The sequence below is a fragment of the Gymnodraco acuticeps genome, unplaced genomic scaffold (genome assembly GCF_902827175.1).
Source record: "Gymnodraco acuticeps unplaced genomic scaffold, fGymAcu1.1, whole genome shotgun sequence".
In the NCBI taxonomy this organism is placed as follows: Eukaryota; Metazoa; Chordata; class Actinopteri; order Perciformes; family Bathydraconidae; genus Gymnodraco; species Gymnodraco acuticeps.
In genome coordinates, this window is record NW_022990067.1 from 49,858 (window position 1) to 72,480 (window position 22,623).

The window sequence follows — 22,623 nt, forward strand, 5'->3', positions numbered from 1 at the left end:
CTCTCGGTGCATCTATGTTTCTCTCTCTGTTTACACCCGTCCATATATCTCTCAATGTCACTGGGTGGATTAAAACATATTCGTAAGGATATATAAGAAAACATCTCCAGTGAATGGACGGATACTGCGCACGATACGGTCCTTCCAACAACTCCAAATAAGGGCTGTTAACGTAAATAAATCATAATACCAAGTTTGACCCTAACTTCCTCCCATACTACCTGCTAAGCTAAAGGTGGCTAATGTTGGGCTATAAAGGAACTACAGCACGGTCACATGACTTCAGATGTTTACCATGAATCACATGGCAGTGAAAGGGTGCAGAAAGTTTAGGAATCGGCACAAGCTACATGTTAAAGACCACTGGACCATACTTGCCAACCCTCCCGATGTCATTGCCCTCTCCCGGTTTCCTCCCGGGGTCATATTTCTCCCGATTTCTGATAAAATCAGATTTACTCATGAATGTTTCCACTCGGACTTTAATACAGCTAATCAGTTAGCAGTGAGCTAAAGTAGGCCCTGATACATGTTCTGCACTCCTGCTTTAGGTGTGGTGAAAACGAAGGAAAGACAATTTGCTGAAGCATTCGCTGGCCAGTTTCTAGAATTAGCACCGGAGTGTGAAATAGCAGGGAGGGTCAAAACTGTAGAAACAGATAGTGCTCACAGTATGATAGCAGCAGAGATAATATGCCCCGTGTAGCGCACATTATACAGAGGGGAAATCACAGTAAGAATACTATCATACGAGCATATGTTAAGTTAAGGTGACCAGATTTTCAAAATTAAAACCGGGGACATTTAGAGTTTTGCGGTCAATATATTAACATATCCAATTTTCTTCACTGTTAAAGAAACAAGGGGGACAATTCTGGTTCAATGTAATTCGAACATTTGAACTGTTGGATACAAACAGAAGGACAATAGCTCATATATGAGACTTCAAAGGTCTTTCATTTTGAAACTGTACATCAGATTGTCCAGTGATTAGATGGGGGTGTCCTGCTATCACCCTGAAGTGAAATAAGTCTTTGATACTGGATAGTTTTTGTTTTATTCTTATCTAAAAATAGAGGGATGATAGCTCATATATGAGACTTCAAAACTATTTTATTTTGAAACTCTACATCAGATTTTCTCTGATTGACTAGATGGGGTGTCCTGCTATCACCCTGAAGTGAAATAAGTATTTGATTGACTTCGAATGACTCTTTGATTATGGACAGTTTCCATTAAATAATAATCTAAATATAGATGGACAATAGATCTAATTTGAGATTTTAAACAGCATACATTTTAAATTGTGCTTCAGAAAGTAATGTTATTTTAGGAGTGTTGTGAGATGGTGTCAACATCAATTGAAATGAGTCACCCAGTGGAAATGTCAGATATGTCTTCATAACTGTATCCTTACATTTTACATTCACTCAGTTATAATGTGGTAGTTATACGTAGTTTGTTTTAAATTATTATTGATCACATTATATAGTACATATTTCTTAATTTAAGCTCCAGTATATATGAATATTTTTGGTGTGTTTTTTAGGTATATTTGTTATTGACCGAGTAAACGCTTTTATTTTGAAGGCAGTTTTTACAGGCCTCTACCGTAAGCATAGGATATTCGCGCACCGCAATCAGACCGGACTGGCTTGGCTGTGTTTTCCGAAGTGGGGGCTGGCACAGTCTGCAGTGTTTACCCAGTGTTTCCTGACATGAAACGTTTTATTTCACGTTGCTATGTGTTTTTAACGCATATTAAAAAACGGGGACAGTTTCAACCGGGGACAGGGCAATACAAACGGGGACGTCTGGTCACCCTAGTATATGTCCTTATTAGTGCACATTATAAAAAAGGGGAATCACAGCAGCTTTGTCCAAATTGTCAGATTTCATTCCAATAATTCAGAAATCCTGTTAAAATAAAGTAATTTATCTCGCCAGTTTGTCAAGCATTTCTGTATCACAACACCACATGTGTATATGCTTTAACCCCGCCCAAAATACAAGTAAAACTAGTCAAACTAAGTCACCGCTAACACTGTTGTTAGCCGTGCTGTGAGCAGTGCGAGTGGAAAAACAGACGATATGGAATGAATGGTATACTCTTCATTTATGTTCTCTTGTTTTCTTGCTGTGAAAATCTCGAGCGCCTGCTGGCTGAGCATTTCCCCGTCTCGTAAAGAAAGAGTGATGCCGACGGAGTGTTTTCTGCCTCTCCTCCGAGAGCAGCCTGTTACTCCGAGGCTCAGCCCTGAAGTGAAGATGGATTACTGCAGAACAACTGCCTGCCCTGCCCTTTACACATTTCACACACACCACTTCTCCATTATCACACACACACACACACACACACACACACACACACACACACACACACACACACACACACACACACACACACACACACACACACACACACACACACACACACACACACACACACACACACACACACACACACACACACACACACACACACACACACACACACACACACACACACACACACACACACACACAGGTCTGAAAGCTCTGACAGGGTTGTTAGCAAAAGGTCAGAGTCAAGAATCTGTCTAATCTTTCTTTAGCGAAATGAAAAGCTCTTATTTTCCCTCTCCTTCAATCCGTTGCTATTTATCTCCGTCTCACTCTCTATTTTTGGTCTGAGACTCACAGCGAGGAGGAAATCTCTCAGTGCTCGTGGATCAATTTCCTGTCAGATATGGACAACCTGGTGATTTGAAATATCAGAGGCAGTAAATCCCAGATTATCCTGCTGTTGCCCGTCTGAAGGGACTTAACCACGGGATTCAATAAGTTCATTACTCGCCGAGCTGGGTACTTGTTTCTGATGATATGGTGTCTAAGATGCAGGAATACAGCTTTCGTTCTTTCTTTAAAGCAAAAACACGAAACAATATTTTGAATGTTGTCGTTTCAGATTAAATCAACCCTCATTAGATATTGTTTATGGTTCTAACAATCAAATATTCCACGCTTTACATTCCGTATGTAGTATCTCTACTTTAAAGAGTCCTCTCCTGCTGATGTTCAGGTGTATATCAGTATGTAGTATCTCTACTTTAAAGAGTCCTCTCCTGCTGATGTTCAGGTGTATATCAGCATGTAGTGTCTCTACTTTAAAGAGTTCTCTCCTGCTGATGTTCAGGTGTATGTCAGTATGTAGTGTCTCTACTTTAAAGAGTCCTCTCCTGCTGATATTCAGGTGTATATCAGTATGTAGTGTCTCTACTTTAAAGAGTCCTCTCCTGCTGATGTTCAGGTGTATATCAGCATGTAGTGTCTCTACTTTAAAGAGTCCTCTCCTGCTGATGTCCAGGTGTATATCAGTATGTAGTGTCTCTACTTTAAAGAGTCCTCTCCTGCTGATGTTCAGGTGTATATCAGTATGTAGTGTCTCTACTTTAAAGAGTCCTGCTGATGTCCAGGTGTATATCAGTATGTAGTGTCTCTACTTTAAAGAGTCCTCTCCTGCTGATGTTCAGGTGTATATCAGTATGTAGTGTCTCTACTTTAAAGAGTCCTCTCCTGCTGATGTTCAGGTGTATATCAGTATGTAGTGTCTCTACTTTAAAGAGTCCTGCTGATGTCCAGGTGTATATCAGTATGTAGTGTCTCTACTTTAAAGAGTCCTCTCCTGCTGATGTTCAGGTGTATATCAGTATGTAGTGTCTCTACTTTAAAGAGTCCTCTCCTGCTGATGTTCAGGTGTATATCAGTATGTAGTGTCTCTACTTTAAAGAGTCCTCTCCTGCTGATGTTCAGGTGTATATCAGTATGTAGTGTCTCTACTTTAAAGAGTCCTCTCCTGCTGATGTTCAGGTGTATATCAGTATGTAGTGTCTCTACTTTAAAGAGTCCTCTCCTGCTGATGTTTAGGTGTATATCAGTATGTAGTGTCTCTACTTTAAAGAGTCCTCTCCTGCTGATGTTCAGGTGTATATCAGTATGTAGTGTCTCTACTTTAAAGAGTCCTCTCCTGCTGATGTTCAGGTGTATATCAGTATGTAGTGTCTCTACTTTAAAGAGTCCTCTCCTGCTGATGTTCAGGTGTATATCAGTATGTAGTGTCTCTACTTTAAAGAGTCCTCTCCTGATGATGTTCAGGTGTATATCAGTATGTAGTGTCTCTACTTTAAAGAGTCCTCTCCTGATGATGTTCAGGTGTATATCAGTATGTAGTGTCTCTACTTTAAAGAATCCTCTCCTGATGATGTTCAGGTGTATATCAGTATGTAGTGTCTCTACTTTAAAGAGTCCTCTCCTGCTGATGTTCAGGTGTATATCAGTATGTAGTGTCTCTACTTTAAAGAGTCCTCTCCTGCTGATGTTCAGGTATATATCAGTATGTAGTGTCTCTACTTTAAAGAGTCCTCTCCTGCTGATGTTCAGGTGTATATCCGTATTTAGTGTCTCTACTTTAAAGAGTCCTCTCCTGCTGATGTTCAGGTGTATATCAGTATGTAGTGTCTCTACTTTAAAGAGTCCTCTCCTGCTGATGTTCAGGTGTATATCAGTATGTAGTGTCTCTACTTTAAAGAGTCCTCTCCTGCTGATGTTCAGGTGTATATCAGTATGTAGTGTCTCTACTTTAAAGAGTCCTCTCCTGCTGATGTTCAGGTGTATATCAGTATGTAGTGTCTCTACTTTAAAGAGTCCTCTCCTGATGATGTTCAGGTGTATATCAGTATGTAGTGTCTCTACTTTAAAGAGTCCTCTCCTGCTGATGTTCAGGTGTATATCAGTATGTAGTGTCTCTACTTTAAAGAGTCCTCTCCTGCTGATGTTCAGGTGTATATCAGTATGTAGTGTCTCTACTTTAAAGAGTCCTCTCCTGCTGATGTTCAGGTGTATATCAGTATGTAGTGTCTCTACTTTAAAGAGTCCTCTCCTGCTGATGTTCAGGTGTATATCAGTATGTAGTGTCTCTACTTTAAAGAGTCCTCTCCTGATGATGTTTAGGTGTATATCAGTATGTAGTGTCTCTACTTTAAAGAGTCCTCTCCTGATGATGTTCAGGTGTATATCAGTATGTAGTGTCTCTACTTTAAAGAGTCCTCTCCTGCTGATGTTCAGGTATATATCAGTATGTAGTGTCTCTACTTTAAAGAGTCCTCTCCTGCTGATGTTCAGGTGTATATCCGTATTTAGTGTCTCTACTTTAAAGAGTCCTCTCCTGCTGATGTTCAGGTGTATATCAGTATGTAGTGTCTCTACTTTAAAGAGTCCTCTCCTGCTGATGTTCAGGTGTATATCAGTATGTAGTGTCTCTACTTTAAAGAGTCCTCTCCTGCTGATGTTCAGGTGTATATCAGTATGTAGTGTCTCTACTTTAAAGAGTCCTCTCCTGCTGATGTTCAGGTGTATATCCGTATTTAGTGTCTCTACTTTAAAGAGTCCTCTCCTGCTGATGTTCAGGTGTATATCAGTATGTAGTGTCTCTACTTTAAAGAGTCCTCTCCTGCTGATGTTCAGGTGTATATCAGTATGTAGTGTCTCTACTTTAAAGAGTCCTCTCCTGCTGATGTTCAGGTGTATATCAGTATGTAGTGTCTCTACTTTAAAGAGTCCTCTCCTGCTGATGTTCAGGTGTATATCAGTATGTAGTGTCTCTACTTTAAAGAGTCCTCTCCTGCTGATGTTCAGGTGTATATCCGTATTTAGTGTCTCTACTTTAAAGAGTCCTCTCCTGCTGATGTTCAGGTGTATATCAGTATGTAGTGTCACTACTTTAAAGAGTCCTCTCCTGCTGATGTTCAGGTGTATATCAGTATGTAGTGTCTCTACTTTAAAGAGTCCTCTCCTGATGATGTTCAGGTGTATATCAGTGCAGCCTACGTGGGCCCGATTGCATTAAATCGTTTTTACATTCGTATTTGATATAACTTTATTATAAATTGATGACTGTATCTACTTCAACGTGAAGTTCATGGATGTTGTGAATAACATGGATTTCTGTCTCTGTCCAGTTTCGTCTGTCTCTTTGCTGCTTCTTCAAACACAGATGCACTTCCCCTCCCCTCCCCTCCCCTCCTCCCCTAACCCTCTCTGAGAATTCATTTTCTATTCTGTACATTCGGGTCTTTTCACTGCCCGCTATGATAATGGCAGAGAATTGTCAATGTTTAATGAACGTCTGGAGGCGGCATACAGGTTCAGCAATATCCTTGTGAACCTGAACACGAGAAGTTCATCTATAATTTGCTCACATGTCGCTGTGTTTCAGACGAGCTCAGCTAAATGTGCACACACACACACACCATGTATACATCACTTCAGGGGACATTACATTGACTTACATGCATTTCCTGGAGACTTATCCTAACCTTAACCATAACCAACACATGCCTAACCCTAACCCTTAATCCTAAACCTAACCAAGTCTTCACCCTAAAATGAATGATTCCCCTTATGGACGGACACACACACACACACACACACACACACACACACACACACACACACACACACACACACACACACACACACACACACACACACACACAACACACACACACACACACACACACACACACACACACACACACACACACACACACACACACACACACACACACACACACACACACACACACACACACACACACACACACACACACACACACCACACACACACACACACACACACACACACACACACACACACACACACACACACACACACACACACACACACACACACACACACACACACACAACTATATTAGTGTCTCTTGGAATAAGACGGGATATTTAGATACATCAGATCTTGTAATTAGCTGAGAGAACTTATTTTAAACCATATTTCAGGAGATGTGTTTCAAAATAAGCCAGAAATGCTCAAAGGTTTTCTGTTTGAAGTTAGTTGGTGATTTTCTGATAAAAATATACAATTTGTTTTTCATTTGAATGAAAAATAAGATATTTTCAAGAGTCTTTGACTGAAGATGTCTAAAAACATGGCCCTGTATCTCACTGCATTGTTACTTCTTAAGTTATTAGGTTTTATATCAACACATATTCTGACAAGGACACTTGGAAAGAGTTTGAGTTTCCTCTGACTTCACAGAATTCAGAGCTGCGAGTTTCTCTCCTCCCCATTTAGGTGTGAAATGTATTTATATTCAAAGCGTGGGGAAAACGGGGAGAAAGAGCGGAGGAAGTGACACAAGCAATCAAGTGGAAGAGGCGCCTCTTTTTCTGACGTCTGCAAAGTAGCGTGTTCCCGCGGATCAAAGCTGGACAAAGAGAAGCTGTCAGGACTGCACGGAGAGACCATTGCAATCGGACCGCGTTCCCCTCCTGGGCAACATGGGGAAGTGAATTAGGTGAAAAGAGAGAGGTGATCTCCACACTGAGGAGTATCTCTCTGGAGAGGAGCGAGCAGAGAGGAGGATATCGTGGAGGCAGGAGGAGTGAGAACGAGGGCCTCATGCATCGCAGACCAACACTGAGTTACAGCTAACACTCTTAGAGTACGACTCAGATGCACAACAAACTGCTGGTTTGAATCATTTGTAACACTTATTACGATGGGTACATATATTAACCTATAACAAGTGCCTATTAGTAGCATTATGATGTTTATTAAACCGCACTTTTTACAGTTTATTCTGCATTATTTAGAGTTGTTTCGCTCAATAATCCCCTAATTACAGGAGGTTTTTGAACATACATTTTGATTTTAGCATTCAAAAAGCCCTTTATTTTTCTCATACTGCCTCTTTTCACCCTCTGTCTGAAACCAGAGCCCAGTCTGCTCTGATTGGTTAGCTGGCCAGCACTGTTGTGATTGGTCAACCGCTTAGAGATGTCCCGCCCCTAAGCCTATCACGTACAATGTGTTGGAGCGCTAGCAGGGGCGGCGGGTGCTGTAGGCTAGGGAAGGTTAAGCCTTCCCAAATATTTGTGTAACTGCGTCCTGGTAAAATAAAAATATAACGTCTAATGTGTGTCTTTGACATTAGCGCTGCTAGCAGCCACCTGTGCCCTGTACCACGAAGCCAGTTCAACATACCCTGGATATGTTTGAGTTATCTTAACTAACCCTAACAAACGAGATCTCGCTAAACGGTCCTACGGCGCTGGTTATCAACTCGGTAAATCAAGCCAGGGTTTCTCTCTCCAGCTGAGAGCGCGTTCACGAGAAAGGGGCGGGGTTAGCTACATTTGACCAATCACAAACAGGGACAAGTGTACTGACAGCGCAACGTCATACTTCATTAATGAAATGTAAACTAATATTAGACAAATATGAGCTTTAAACATCCATGACTTAAACATATAATCCAGGATACAAGCCACGTAGTTGCTGCAAGGAGAATACAGAACAACTCCTTAAAAAATAAATAAACTACCGAGTGTTTGAAAGCGTAACAGTTTTATGATATCACTGCCCCGTCTAAGACACGAGTGGATCTGACTTTAATTACATTTGTCTCGAGTGTTTCCTCAACTTAATGTGTTGCTTAAAATAATACTTCTGCACACAGTATGTGACACTGAGTGACGCACGGCCAGATACGGCTCAGCTGACTCAGATAAGGACATATATGATATATTATGATATTATATGATCGATGATCTGATTGATGATGTGATATGAACGATAAGTGCGACACGTCGGCGTCTCCCCTGCATACGGCAGTTTAAACTGTATTTCCTTTATCCTGTAATATGACGTGATAGATTTAAACTCCGCACACTGAGCTCTGATTGGTCACTGAGTTGATCTATTTTCTATACACGCCGGAGGCGGGCAGCGTCAGGTAAAAAAAGTTATTTAGCCTTCCCAAACCTGAGCCTCACGCGCCGCCTATGAGCGCTAGCCAATAGAATCGCTAGTGTTACACAAGGATTGTAGCCTCTGCAGACCATTTACATGCACTAAAACTTACAGAACACACTAGAGGAAAGGGAAAACCCCCAAAGCCATAATAGGGCCTCTTTAATCTTGAGCTGTTTTAGTACATGTGTGTCTTTGTGCGTTCGCTTTGTTCTTGATCAGCATGACATGTTTCCGGGCAAAGCTTATATACAAATGCTAATGACTCTACGACTATGCACATGTTAATACTCATTTTGAACATTTTGTACCCAGCCGTTGTTAACGCTGTGTTTTTAAGGGTCTCCCATTACATGGGGAATAATGCATGCTGTGATTTCCCCCGCACCCGTGGCACATTAACTCCATGTTAATACCGATTGTGTGGCCGTGCAGGAGAGCTAATTAGCGTCTGCAGTTGTGTTTTCTCCATGTTTTTGCTAATGGCGAGTGTGCCGTATGGAACAAAGCAGTGTAACAAGGAAGTGTCGTGCTTAATCCCTGAAGAGGAGTGTGTGGAGCTCTAATCAGATCTACTGCTTTATCTCTGCTCCATCACGCATTTCACCGGAGGATTGGACTCCTGTGAGATGGATTAATGACTGCTCCGATCGTACGTTTCCTGCTAACCTGTAAATCCACTCGGAGTTTCTTTCCAATCGCAATCTGTCATCGCCCTCCCTGAAAAGCAGATTGACAAAAGGCTTGCTGAGGAAGCACTCCTGCCCTTTCTCTCTTATCAGCGGGATGCCACTCACGCTTGTTTGGCCTTGTTTCACCCCCTTATTGTTTTCCCTCTCATTCCCTCTCTGTGGCGGTGCTTTAAAGCAGCGGTGTCAAATATACGGCCCACGGGACGACTTTGGAAAGTGATACAATTACAATGTGCAATATAATGCCAGTCAGCACAGCGATCTGGAAAAATGCTGCTCCAAAAACAAGAATAACAAAAACAAGGGGTTTTAGCTTGGTAAGATCTCTTGGAATAAGATGGGATATTTAGATACATCTTATCAACGCATCTTGTAATTAGCTGGGAAAACTTATTTTTAACTATATTTGACCAGAATCAGGAGATGTTACAAAATAAGCCAGAAATGCTAAACGTTTTCTGATGTGAGTTAGTGATCGTCTGATAAACGTTTCATCTGAATGAAAAACAAGATGTTTTAAGGAGTCTTTGACTTAACAAGATATAGTCTAAAAACATGACCCTGTATCTCACTGCATTGTTACTTATTGCAATAAGTCATGGCTGAAATTTCGAGATCTGAACATGATTTGTTTTGTAAATCTAAACAAATGTAACATATGTCAAAAGAAGACAATTATTTCACACTACAGATGTTCTTGTCAGGATATGTCTTAGTGGCGAACCGTGTCTATCACAACTGGACTTTCTGTAGACACATTATAATGTCCGTCTTTTCACTGAATTGTCGTCTTGAAAGGGTACTCACAACAATTCCGCAACAACTTCATCTTCACCTGTTGCTCTTGTAATTTCAACATTAAAAACAATACAACGGCATGAATTGCTTCGTCGCATTCATCTAGATCCTCTGCCTCGAGCCAGTTAACTAGCGGGCCTTCTAGAATACCCTGGAACCGAGGGGAACTCTGGAAGAACACGCCCATTGGCTACAAATCAATATATGATTGGTTGATCAAACTGTCAGTCCAAACGTACGCTCTCATTCAGCGCAACGGCCAGGGCCTTCGATCAAGGATGTAGAATACCTTGGTGAAGGATATTCTACCCAGAGGCCCAGAACAAGATCTGATTGGTTGCTTTCTTTTCTAACACAAAACCTCTGAAATGCGTAGTGCATGGTCCGAGAAGGAGAAACAAATCAACGTAACACTGTAATATTACAGATCAACGACACGGATACGATTCTCATTTATTCATTTTATTACATTTGATTTATATAATTAAATCGATGTTGTTTTATCTGAGTGTTCCAGGGAATCTCTGAATACCTTGAAGGCCCTGACGGTTCGCCACTGGTCTTTACACTTTATATAAGACCTAATATCTTAATGCAGGGAGATATAGGGTCTGCTTTTTTTAAGTATCTTGTATCGAGATGCCATTGTACATCACTCAACCCGCGAAATACACACACTCAGTACATAGCTAGTACCTAGTTTCACCAACTCCGTTTCTAATATGCAATAAGACTACAACATGCGTCTATGATGTATTTTCGAGCTTTCCAATCCAGACGAGATCTCTCTCTCCAGACTGTGTGCGAGGGGGCGGGGCCGTTTGTAAAGGTCTCCTGACTGTGTTACAGACTGTCATCCTGGTTAGCGGTTACTCTGGGTTCTGTCTTCAGGACAGAGTGTTGGATTGTTTTGTTAATTGGATGGGACTTGATTGGATTCAATATTAGAGTAATTTTCTCGTTTGTGTGTTTGTTTAAATATATTTGGCCTTTGTTTCTGTGATTGAATGATTTACTCAAATAAAAAGGTTGATGAATTATCATCTAATGATGTTTTATTTATGTTAAAGGTAGCTTTGAATGATTTTAACTAATGATAATGTAGAAAAACTAACATTTTAAATTCGGGACGGTCCACATTAATTTCGGGACGGCTTAGATTGTATTTCGGGACGGTTCCGGGATGATGGGGAAAAAAGTTAGTCGAGAGCCCTGCAAACATGTTTTAAAAAGTTTAAGAAACAGCTCAAAAACACTGTGAAATGTTGACTTAATTGATAATTTCAGTAAAAAAGTAACATTCACATTTCTCTTTTTGATTATTATAGTGAACGTTCAAAACAAAGCACTTTAGCAAGTCACGGTACCACTCCGTTAATAAGTACCCTAACTTTCATGATATCATTTCTCTGTCACGATCGGTTGTTTCCGCAAACGGCTGAATGTTGTGTGACGGTAAATGCGGCAACTGCAAGGCATTGTGGGACAGCATTTTCTCCTTTCCATTCGTAAAGCAGGGTCCAGTGTTTCCTAAGCGAAAGGAGGTTATAAAGGAAGCTTCGAAGCTCCTTTCCTATCATCTAGAGAGAACTCAAACAGATCTTATCATGGCTGCCACTGAGGGACTTCCGATGCTTCTCGATATCTCAAACGTTTATCTTATTCTCTCTCTCTCTCTCGTCTCCTTTTTTTAAACAAATGCCCAATGAAATATTCATCCACATAAAAAATGAAACAGTGGCTTTAAAATATTTTAAATAGTAATAATAGTGTACAAGGAGACCTCACTGACGTAGATCCTGATGGAGTGTGTTGCATAATTAAACAGGAAGTATCAAGGGGAATTAACTGATGATGTTTAAAATACTGTCCGTAGAAATTCATATTTTGCCATTTCATTTTAACTAGGATGCAAATTAAAGAGGCCCTATTATGCTTGTTTGGGTTTTCCCTTTCCTTTGATGTGTTATATAGGTTTTAGTGCATGTAAATGGTCTGCAGAGGCTAGAATCCCTGTGTTTCCTCTCTACCACACACAGGGGCGCTCCTTGCGAACAGGCAAGGCAGGCAACTGCTTGGGGCCCCGGACCAGAAGGGGGTCCCCAAAGAAGGTAGATTAAGAAGGTCCACAGCAACGACAACATGAAACACCCTTTAATTTACTGCAACGACATGTCGGGAAATCCCCTCAAGGTGGCCCCATGCATAGCGCCCCGTCAAATGCTGCTTCTCAACTTAAGTTTTGTTGCCTTGCTCCGCTCCAGGGTGGGGGGGGTTGGGTGCTGTCGGCTGTGTGTGGTGATGAAAAGCTGGTTCAAGGGGCCCCCAGTGAATGTTTGCCTAGAGCCCCCACTGACTCTAGGATCGCCACTGACCACACACTCTTTTGTAACAGTAGAAAGCCCTAATATTACATGACATGTCACTTGTTAGACGCTTCTATCCAAAGCGACTAACATCCTCAATACTGTGGACAATCCCCACAGGAGCACTTTGGGGTTAAGTGTCTCAGGGACACAACGACATGCTGACTGCAGTGGGGTTTGAACCTCCTGATCCGAACACCTACGGACAACCCACTGCGCCACACGAGCTCCTAATACATTTTATATTTACTGTTCAAAGCACATATCTGCTCAAATCCAATTACTTATGTTTATATCCCTGCTTTCTTCAGCCTAAAACAACAATGTGAGAAAGTGAATGAAAGTTAGCTTTTGCCGTCCAGAAAACTAAAACAAAGATTTGAAAGACACAAAGATCACACATTTGATCCACTGTTAATATGAAAAATATCGATTACGGCATCTTTAATACACAGCAGTGTGACATTAGTTGTACTCAGGTCCGATTTCCTTTGCGGCGTTTTGGACGAGGACAAAATATTCCTGCATGAAAATAATTCTGAATGAACTGATACCCCCGCGACCCGACCACGGATAAGCGGGAGAAGATGGATGGATGGAAAATAATTCTCTCTTTTCCTTTTTGTATATATATTTATATATATCTGAGCCTTTCCTCCAGATTGATCCGGTGTGATGTGCTGAGCTGTGCTTTTAGGCCTAAGACTTCTTCAAGAGGCTTTTTAATTGATGGAATCTGTCCTGTCAGATTTGATGGCTTTCCCATCACTCACTCCTTCCCGGGCTTCACTTTATCTTCTTCTTTTCCATCACTGCCAATTCTTTTTTTCTTTTTAGCCTCAGCTTAACTTGAGCCTCGGATAAAAGGAAATCTCCTCCCCTTTCAGAGCGGGAAAATCCTCTTGTCACACCTGAAAGCAGCATGTCGGATGGAGGTAGATGGAGCGATAAGTCCTCATCTGACAGTAGTGTGATATGAAGTGTAATATTTCACTTTCTCTCTATGAGGAAGTGCTTCATTCCTGAGTGGAAAATCCTCCTTATTGTCCTTCTACTTCTCCTCATCCCTCTTCTTCTCCGTTTCTTAACTGATGAGGTTTTTATACACACCATAAATAAATTACTAAAAGTAACCGGATTACTCTGAATCATTCATCAGTAATTTAGACGTCATTTGTTTGACAATCAGGTCAATATGGATGACGTTGTAGCTACAGAAAAACACCTTATTAACGCTCCAGCGTAATACATAATAAATGAGCGTGTAGGCGAGAAACACGCACAGTCAAATCACGGAAAGCAATCAGTCCTCGGTGTTCACACACTCTCCAGTACACAATTAAGGAGACTGATGATGAATCCTGGCTTCTGTCATTTGGTTATGCTTTCTCAGATTTATGATTTGGCGTTACTCCTCTGAGGAGTTTACACAACGTTTTAATAATCAGAGAACTGCTGTAGCCACATAACGACATTTCTTTATGAGACTCACATCATCAACAAGATCAATAACGACCTGGAAAACCTTTTGCACACGCTCTGTCCCTCGATAAGTGCCCTCGAGGATCACACAGGAAGTAGAGAGCCATTGTTACACTCTTTAATGATAACAAAGCTTGTACGAGCAATGATAACGGTGGCTAACAGGTGCTAACGTTGTACAAAAGACCCAAATACTTTCATACAGAAACGATGCAAATATAAAAACACAAGAAACATCTCCAGCAACTTGACAACATATGCAGCGTTTACTAAAAGCTGCAGAACCAAACGCTGCAAGAAGCTCAAACACAACGGAGACCAGGGGACACTAAAAAGTGACGCACACAGCTGGGAGACCAGGGGACACTAAAGAGTGACGCACACAGCTGGGAGACCAGGGGACACTAAAGAGTGACGAGCACAGCTGGAGACCAGGGGACACTAAAGAGTGACGCACACAGCTGGGAGACCAGGGGACACTAAAGAGTGACGAGCACAGCTGGAGACCAGGGGACACTAAAGAGTGACGCACACAGCTGGGAGACCAGGGGACACTAAAGAGTGACGCACACAGCTGGGAGACCAGGGGACACTAAAGAGTGACGCACACAGCTGGAGACCAGGGGACACTAAAGAGTGACACACACAGCTGGGAGACCAGGGGACACTAAAGAGTGACGAGCACAGCTGGAGACCAGGGGACACTAAAGAGTGACGCACACAGCTGGGAGACCAGGGGACACTAAAGAGTGACGCACACAGCTGGGAGACCAGGGGACACTAAAGAGTGACGAGCACAGCTGGAGACCAGGGGACACTAAAGAGTGACGCACACAGCTGGGAGACCAGGGGACACTAAAGAGTGACGCACACAGCTGGAGACCAGGGGACACTAAAGAGTGACACACACAGCTGGGAGACCAGGGGACACTAAAGAGTGACGAGCACAGCTGGAGACCAGGGGACACTAAAGAGTGACGCGCACAGCTGGGAGACCAGGGGACACTAAAGAGTGACGCGCACAGCTGGGAGACCAGGGGACACTAACAAATGACGCACACAGCTGGGAGACCAGGGGACACTAAAGATTGACACGCACAACTGGGAGACCAGGGGATGCTAACAAATGACGCACACAGCTGGGAGACCAGGGGACACTAAAGAGTGACGCACACAGCTGGGAGACCAGGGGACACTAAAGAGTGACGCACACAGCTGGGAGACTAGGGGACACTAAAAAGTGATGCACACAGCTGGGAGACCAGGGGACACTAAAGAGTGACGCGCACAGCTGGGAGACTAGGGGACACTAAAAAGTGATGCACACAGCTGGGAGACCAGGGGACCCTAACAAATGACACACACAGCTGGGAGACCAGGGGACACTAAAGAGTGACGCACACAGCTGGGAGACCAGGGGACACTAAAGAGTGACGCACACAGCTGGGAGACTAGGGGACACTAAAAAGTGATGCACACAGCTGGGAAACCAGAGGACTAACAAATGATGCACACAGCTGGGAGACCAGGGGACACTAAAGAGTGACGTACACAGCTGGGAGACCAGGGGACACTAAAGAGTGACGCACACAGCTGGGAGACTAGGGGACACTAAAAAGTGACGTTCAGGATTATAAAGCTGTCTCTGTTTCAGAGTTACGGCCCGTCCACACAGCGGCGTGAATTGAAGCTTCCAACGCTTCTGCCCATTCACTTTGAATGGGGTGACGTCACTTTTAGCCGAACTGCATCGTGGGAAGTGACGTGGAGCGTTGCTGGCGTGGCTCGCTGCAAAAGTTGAGCAATGTTCAACTTTTGACGCCTCGGCAGAAGCGTCAGCCAATCGAATCATATGCCAGTACAAGCTCTAGCCAATCAAACCGCTGCTTGTGTGTGTCAGGGGCGGGAGATTCATGTGATTGGTTGTTGGTCGAGTGTCAGACACGCCCGCCGGCAAGCGTCAACGCACGCCGCTGTGTGGACGGGCCGTTAATCGTCTCATAACTGTAACCATACGTCCACGCGGCTCTGTCGCGTGCTTCAACGGAGACGCTTCCCATTCACTTTGAATGGGGTGACGTCAAGCTTTGCCGAACTGCATTGTGGTTCGCTCGCGTCGCTTTTCCTCCGTTGCTCGCTTCGAACGTTGAGAAAAGTTCAACTTTTCAAGCGTCGACGGAAGCGCTAGCCAATCAAATCATATGCCAGTACAAGCTAGCCAATCAAACAGCGTGCTTGTGTGTCCGGGGCGGGAGATTAATGTGATGGTTGTTGGTCGCGCACCAGACACGCCCACCGGCAAGCTTCAAGGCGACTAGGTTAGCTACGCTAGCTAGCTAGCTAGCTTACCGCAGATCTGCAGTAACATCAGAAGGAGTCATGTGACCCCCTCATTTTACACCCAAATACAGACACATTTTGCCATTATGACACACACACACACACACACACACACACACACACACACACACACACACACACACACACACACACACACACACACACACACACACACACACACCACACACACACACACACACACACACACACACACACACACACACACACACACACACACACACACACACACACACACACACACACACACACACACACACACACACACTGCTGCAGCTTCTTATAAACCAAAGAATACATTCAGTGTATATTTTCTTTCTAAATCACATAAATTGCTTATTAGGTTTAAAAGAAACATGGATTAAAACTGTAGGATACTTATCTCATGTGTCAGGATTTACAGTTTAATCTGGTGATACTAAAAGAATAATAAGCACTGCCAATGTCATCCTTATTCCTCCTCATTTAGCAAAATGGGCTTTTTCCACCAATTTGTTGCAATTTTGACATCAAGAGACAGGGATTTCAGTTTCATAGCAATGCACATTTTTCATTTTATTCACCCTCTTGCAAAGTGTGAAATCCTGTTTATTAATTGATTTCACTTCAAATCTTCCAGAAGAATGACTGTGTGTGTGCGTGTGTGTGCGTGTGTGTGTGTGTGTGTGTGTGTGTGTGTGTGTGTGTGTGTGTGTGTGTTCCTGTATTTGATGCATCTGTGTGTAGAATAAGAGACAGGAAGGGGAGGGGAGGAAAACCAAGTGGGCACACGGGTGCACGATTTAAATTGGTGTTCTAGCTCACCTCATTACATCTGAGAGAGGGAGAGAGTGTGTGTGATAAGTCCTAATAAATAATAACGTTGTTAAAGGTGGGGTAGGTAATTTTGGAGAAACCGGCTCGAGTGCGCTAGAATTTGAAAATACACAACTGGAAAAAATCTGCCCCTTCCTTACAGAGCCCCTCCTCCAACACACACGAACGCGCACATGACCAATGAGGGCACGAGATCAGTTTGTGCCCAGATGGAAGGCTGACAGGCAGGTAGGCCATCCAGTTACTTTAGCCGGCTCAGATGATTGGTCGTGCTTTTTACAGCGCCACAGCTTCCACTGATGACCTTTCTTTATGGATTTTCTGTCAAAGCACTTCAGATATTCATTGCTATCGGGATGTTAAGAGCATTCCATGGAATATAACAACAAGTGTATCTCGAGCCGGTTTCTCAAACGTACCTACCCCACCTTTAAGTGAGACCTGCAGCGGTGGTGTGTGTTTGCAGCGAGCGGCCGTGCGATAACATCAGAAGGAGTCATGTGATCACATTGTTAAAATAAGACCATAAAACATTTTAGGTAAATTTCCAACAACAGTGACAGCGGGCCAACTTTATAATCCCTGAATGTGCGTCACTCTTTAGTGTCCCCGTTTCGTTTGCATGCGTTTTGGCACATTGTTTTTTTATTTGCATATGTTTTAAACCGCAGTGCGTTTCTCCTCAGTGTTTTGGGCCGTTGCACCTGTTTGAGTCGTAGATGCATTTTTTTAAAGCTAATGTAGACCAATACATTGAAGAGCAGTTTATTATTACATTGACATAGGATTTTATAGATCTAGCAAGTCATCCCAAAATGCACTTGTTTAGTCTTTTGACACAATGGTCATGGGGTGAAAGAGCAAAAACACAGCGTTCATGTTCGTGCTGCAACCGGCAGCCTCACAGAGCAGAACCACCATCCTACCGAGCCACCATCCTACCGAGCCGCAATCCTACCGAGCCACCATCCTACCGAGCCACCATCCTACCGAGCCACCATCCTACCGAGCCGCAAAGACTCCCAAAAGTGACGAGATGCAAAACGACAGCGAGATGCACCGAGACACGCAGTGCACTCTCTCTGCTCACATGCTCAACAGTACTCAGATCTGGTACTTTAGTAAAAGTAGAAGTATTCAGATCTTGTACTTGAGTAAAAGTAGAAGCACTCAGATCTTGTACTTGAGTAAAAGTAGAAGTACTCAGATCTGGTACTTGAGTAAAAGTAGAAGTACTCAGATCGTCTACTTGAGTGAAAGTAGAAGTACTCAGATCTTGTACTTGAGTAAAAGTAGAAGCACTCAGATCTGGTACTTTAGTAAAAGTAGAAGTATTCAGATCTTGTACTTGAGTAAAAGTAGAAGTACTCAGATCTGGTACTTGAGTAAAAGTAGAAGTATTCAGATCTTGTACTTGAGTAAAAGTAGAAGTACTCAGATCTTGTACTTGAGTAAAAGTAGAAGTATTCAGATCTTGTACTTGAGTAAAAGTAGAAGCACTCAGATCTTGTACTTGAGTAAAAGTAGAAGTACTCAGATCTTGTTCTTGAGTAAAAGTAGAAGTACTCAGATCTTGTACTTGAGTAAAAGTAGAAGTACTCAGATCTTGTTCTTGAGTAAAAGTAGAAGTACTCAGATCTTGTACTTGAGTAAAAGTAGAAGTACTCAGATCTTGTACTTGAGTAAAAGTAGAAGTACTCAGATATTGTACTTGAGTAAAAGTAGAAGTACTCAGATCTTGTACTTGAGTAAAAGTAGAAGTACTCAGATCTTGTTCTTGAGTAAAGGTAGAAGTACTCAGATCTTGTACTTGAGTAAAAGTAGAAGTACTCAGATCTTGTACTTGAGTAAAAGTAGAAGTACTCAGATATTGTACTTGAGTAAAAGTAGAAGTACTCAGATATTGTACTTGAGTAAACGTAGAAGTACTCAGATCTTGTACTTAGTAAAAGTAGAAGTACTCAGATCTTGTACTTGAGTAAAAGTAGAAGTACCAGAGTGTAGGAATACTCAGTTACAGTAAAAGTCCTGCATTCAAAATGTTCCTCAAGTGAAAGTAGAAAAGTATTCTCATCAAAATATAGTGAAAGTAGCGACAGTAAAAGTATTCATTGTGCAGATTGGTCCATTTCAGAATAATATATATAATATGTTTTATAATGATTGATCATGAAAGTGTTCTCAAAGCTGGTAAAGGTGCAGCTAGTTTGAATGACTTTGTATACTGCAGGGTAGCTGGTGGATTTACTCCAGGTGGTCTGATTTAACACTTGATTATATTTCACATCCTTCATCCACATCTGTGAAGTAACTAAAGGGATTAAATACATGCAGTGAAGTAGAAGTACACCATGTACCTCTGAACTGTAGTGGAGTAGAAGTACACCACGTACCTGTAGATGATGCAGGCGCAGTCCCTGCAGGTCCCACAGTTCTCAATGTCCTGTCCGGTATGGTATGAATGTCTTCTGTTGAAAAGCATTGAGATGACATATCAGGGGTAAAAGACTGTGTGTGTGTGTGTGTGTGTGTGTGTGTGTGTGTGTGTGTGTGTGTGTGTGTGTGTGTTCAAATATCCTATTTTATTTCAAGAAATCTTACCAAGAGAATGTTAACTTGTTCTATTGGCCGATTTGTGTTACTTATTACGAGCGTAAACGTTAGACTCAAGTGCTCAGTGATTGTAATGTGAAATGTCTGTTTCCTTGTATCATGTCTTGTCCCTGTTTGATGTTGCAAATGGAGCTGCTGTGATGAAAGAAACATTTCAGACTTGATCTGACAGTATGGTTTTATCGTAAAGACATTCAGGTTTCCCTCGTTGAACCCTATCCCTGTCCCACTCACATATCCTGCAAACACACCAATCTATTCCTCTCTGAAATCACCCCTGATCCTTTTTTAATGAGCGCTCAACTTTCCCAAAACGCTCTGCCTGTTACGTAAAACCACGAGTCACTATATGACTGCAGGCCCGATACAATGCTTATGAGGTAAAAGTCAAGTCTGCATGCATTAGACTTCTCTGACTTCTTATATAGGACACGTGAAGATATGTCCCTTCCTGAGACGTCACATGTTCAAACGTCTGCAGAGTGTATCGTTGGCATTGGAGTGTGTTTTGGATTACAGATTTCAGTCCTCAGATTCATAGACATCCAGCCATGTTTATCTTGTCCTATCCAAGAGTTCTCACATCGTTTCCAGTGTGATAAGGCGGGAGAAATTACTAAGAGGCTTACAATGTAGGAAGCAGATTAATTAAAGACTTGATGAGAATGGTAAAGGGTTTACACTCGTCGGAAAGCAGCACTAGACGACAGCTGATTTCTGAGAAGTGGGTGCATCTGAGCTCCCAAACGCTCCCTGAGGTCTGACATGACATCAGTTCTGCAGCATGTCAGGAGCCGAGGCTGAGATGGAGAGCTGACTGACGTGAGACTTCATAAAATAACTACAGACGCTCCTCTGCCTCCTGCGCTGTGTTCAATCTTGTTTTTCTCTCCCTGCTGTTTGCTACTCTTGTCTTCCATCTCTTACCAAATTGGCATTGTGTTCTGTCCGCACTGCTTTCTTGCCAAAGTATTTACAATGCTGGGATTGGCTATCAATAGAGAGGAAGAGCCTAGGCACAACAACCATCTATCTGTAATAATATTCAGCACATGAGGCAGCGCTGGGTTGTGGATATTCCCGATTTGAAGGATATTCTGCCGACATCGACCCACATGTGCTCTCCTCTCCAGCAGAGAGAAGACACTCTTTTATTGCCGAGCTGTGATCACATAATAATGTCTGCTCCTCCTTTGGCTTCGTGCGGAGGGATCCAGATTCTAACTTGAGAAATTAACTGTCTGGGAATAAAACAGCAGGCATTTAGGCCGCATGCTGACATTTACTTTCCAGGTCTACAAAATACCAGCCACTCATAATGTACCTGGTCCCAATGTTCATGGTTCTCTTCTTCACTGCTTTCTAGTTTGATCCTTCTATCTATGTATCAAGCTATTGATGCACCTTTATATCCATCTGTGCATCTATCTATCTATGGATGCATCTATTTGTGCATTTATCTATGCATATATGTCAATACTTATGCACCTATCTATCTATCCATCCATCTATCTACCTATCCATCCATCTATCTATCTATCAATCTATCTATCAATCTATCAATCTATCTATCAATCTACCCATCCATCCATCCATCCATCTATCTATCTATCTATCTATCCATCCATCCATCCATCCATCCATCCATCTATCTATCTATCTATCTATCCATCCATCCATCCATCTATCCATCCATCCATCTATCCATCCATCCATCCATCCATCCATCATCTATCCATCTATCCATCCATCCATCCATCCATCTATCTATCTATCCATCCATCCATCCATCCATCCATCTATCCATCTATCCATCTATCCATCCATCCATCTATCCATCCATCCATCTATCTATCCATTCATCTATCTATCCATCCATCCATCCATCCATCCATCCATCTATCCATCTATCTATCCATCCATCCATCCATCCATCTATCTATCTATCCATCCATCCATCCATCTATCTATCCATCCATCTATCTATCCATCCATCTATCCATCCATCTATCCATCTATCTATCCATCCATCCATCTATCTATCCATCCATCCATCTATCTATCCATCTATCTATATATCAGTCTATTTATGCATCTATCTATCCACCCACAGATGGTGTATCCCCCTCCATTGGTCCCAGGCCCCCGTTAGCCCTGGGTTTAGAGCTCCATTAGCCCACGGCTTGCAGACATTTCACATTTATAACTTCAAACGTGGCTTAGTTCCTCTTTTTGCCCGGGGCGTCCACACAAACATTTAAACTCTGACAAACCCGCTGAAATCCCCCCGGGCTGTGCAACATTTCACAGCACTGCTAACGCTACCTTTGAACAACACCTCGGACAGGAAGGAGAAACCAGAGGTGGGCAAAGCACTCAGGGCTTTTATTTGAGGAAGATTAGAAAGACCACTAAACTTTACTAATGTACAAAACCATTTGCATCAAAATATACCTAAAGTATAAAAGGTACCGGTTTTCATTCTGCACATTGACCTATTTGTGGGTGTGGAGTTTCAGGTGATGGTGAGATAGTGAAATATAATGCAGGAAGGCCTGTTTACGGTGGGCCAAAGTTGCGAATGTTTCATCAAGTTGGTGAATATTTTCTAAATGTGAAATTGTTAAGGCTTTTCTTCATTTGCATGTGTTTTGGCACATTTCAATTTTTTAAATTGCATTGCTTT

The 22,623-nt window shown here is 42.4% G+C and overlaps 1 protein-coding gene across 2 annotated transcripts in view; it reads right to left on the minus strand.

The window, feature by feature from the left end:
- LOC117546017 (mucin-2) overlaps window positions 1-22,623 on the minus strand; it is a 62,181-nt gene that overhangs the window by 21,005 nt on the left and 18,553 nt on the right. Inside the window, exon 3 of one of the 2 annotated variants that reach the window (XM_034216096.1) lies at window positions 19,718-19,789. In XM_034216096.1, the coding sequence (XP_034071987.1) occupies window positions 19,718-19,789 (72 nt within the window). Of the gene's footprint in view, window positions 1-19,717; window positions 19,793-22,623 lie in introns of both variants that reach the window. The other variant, XM_034216095.1, reaches the window with a different exon arrangement.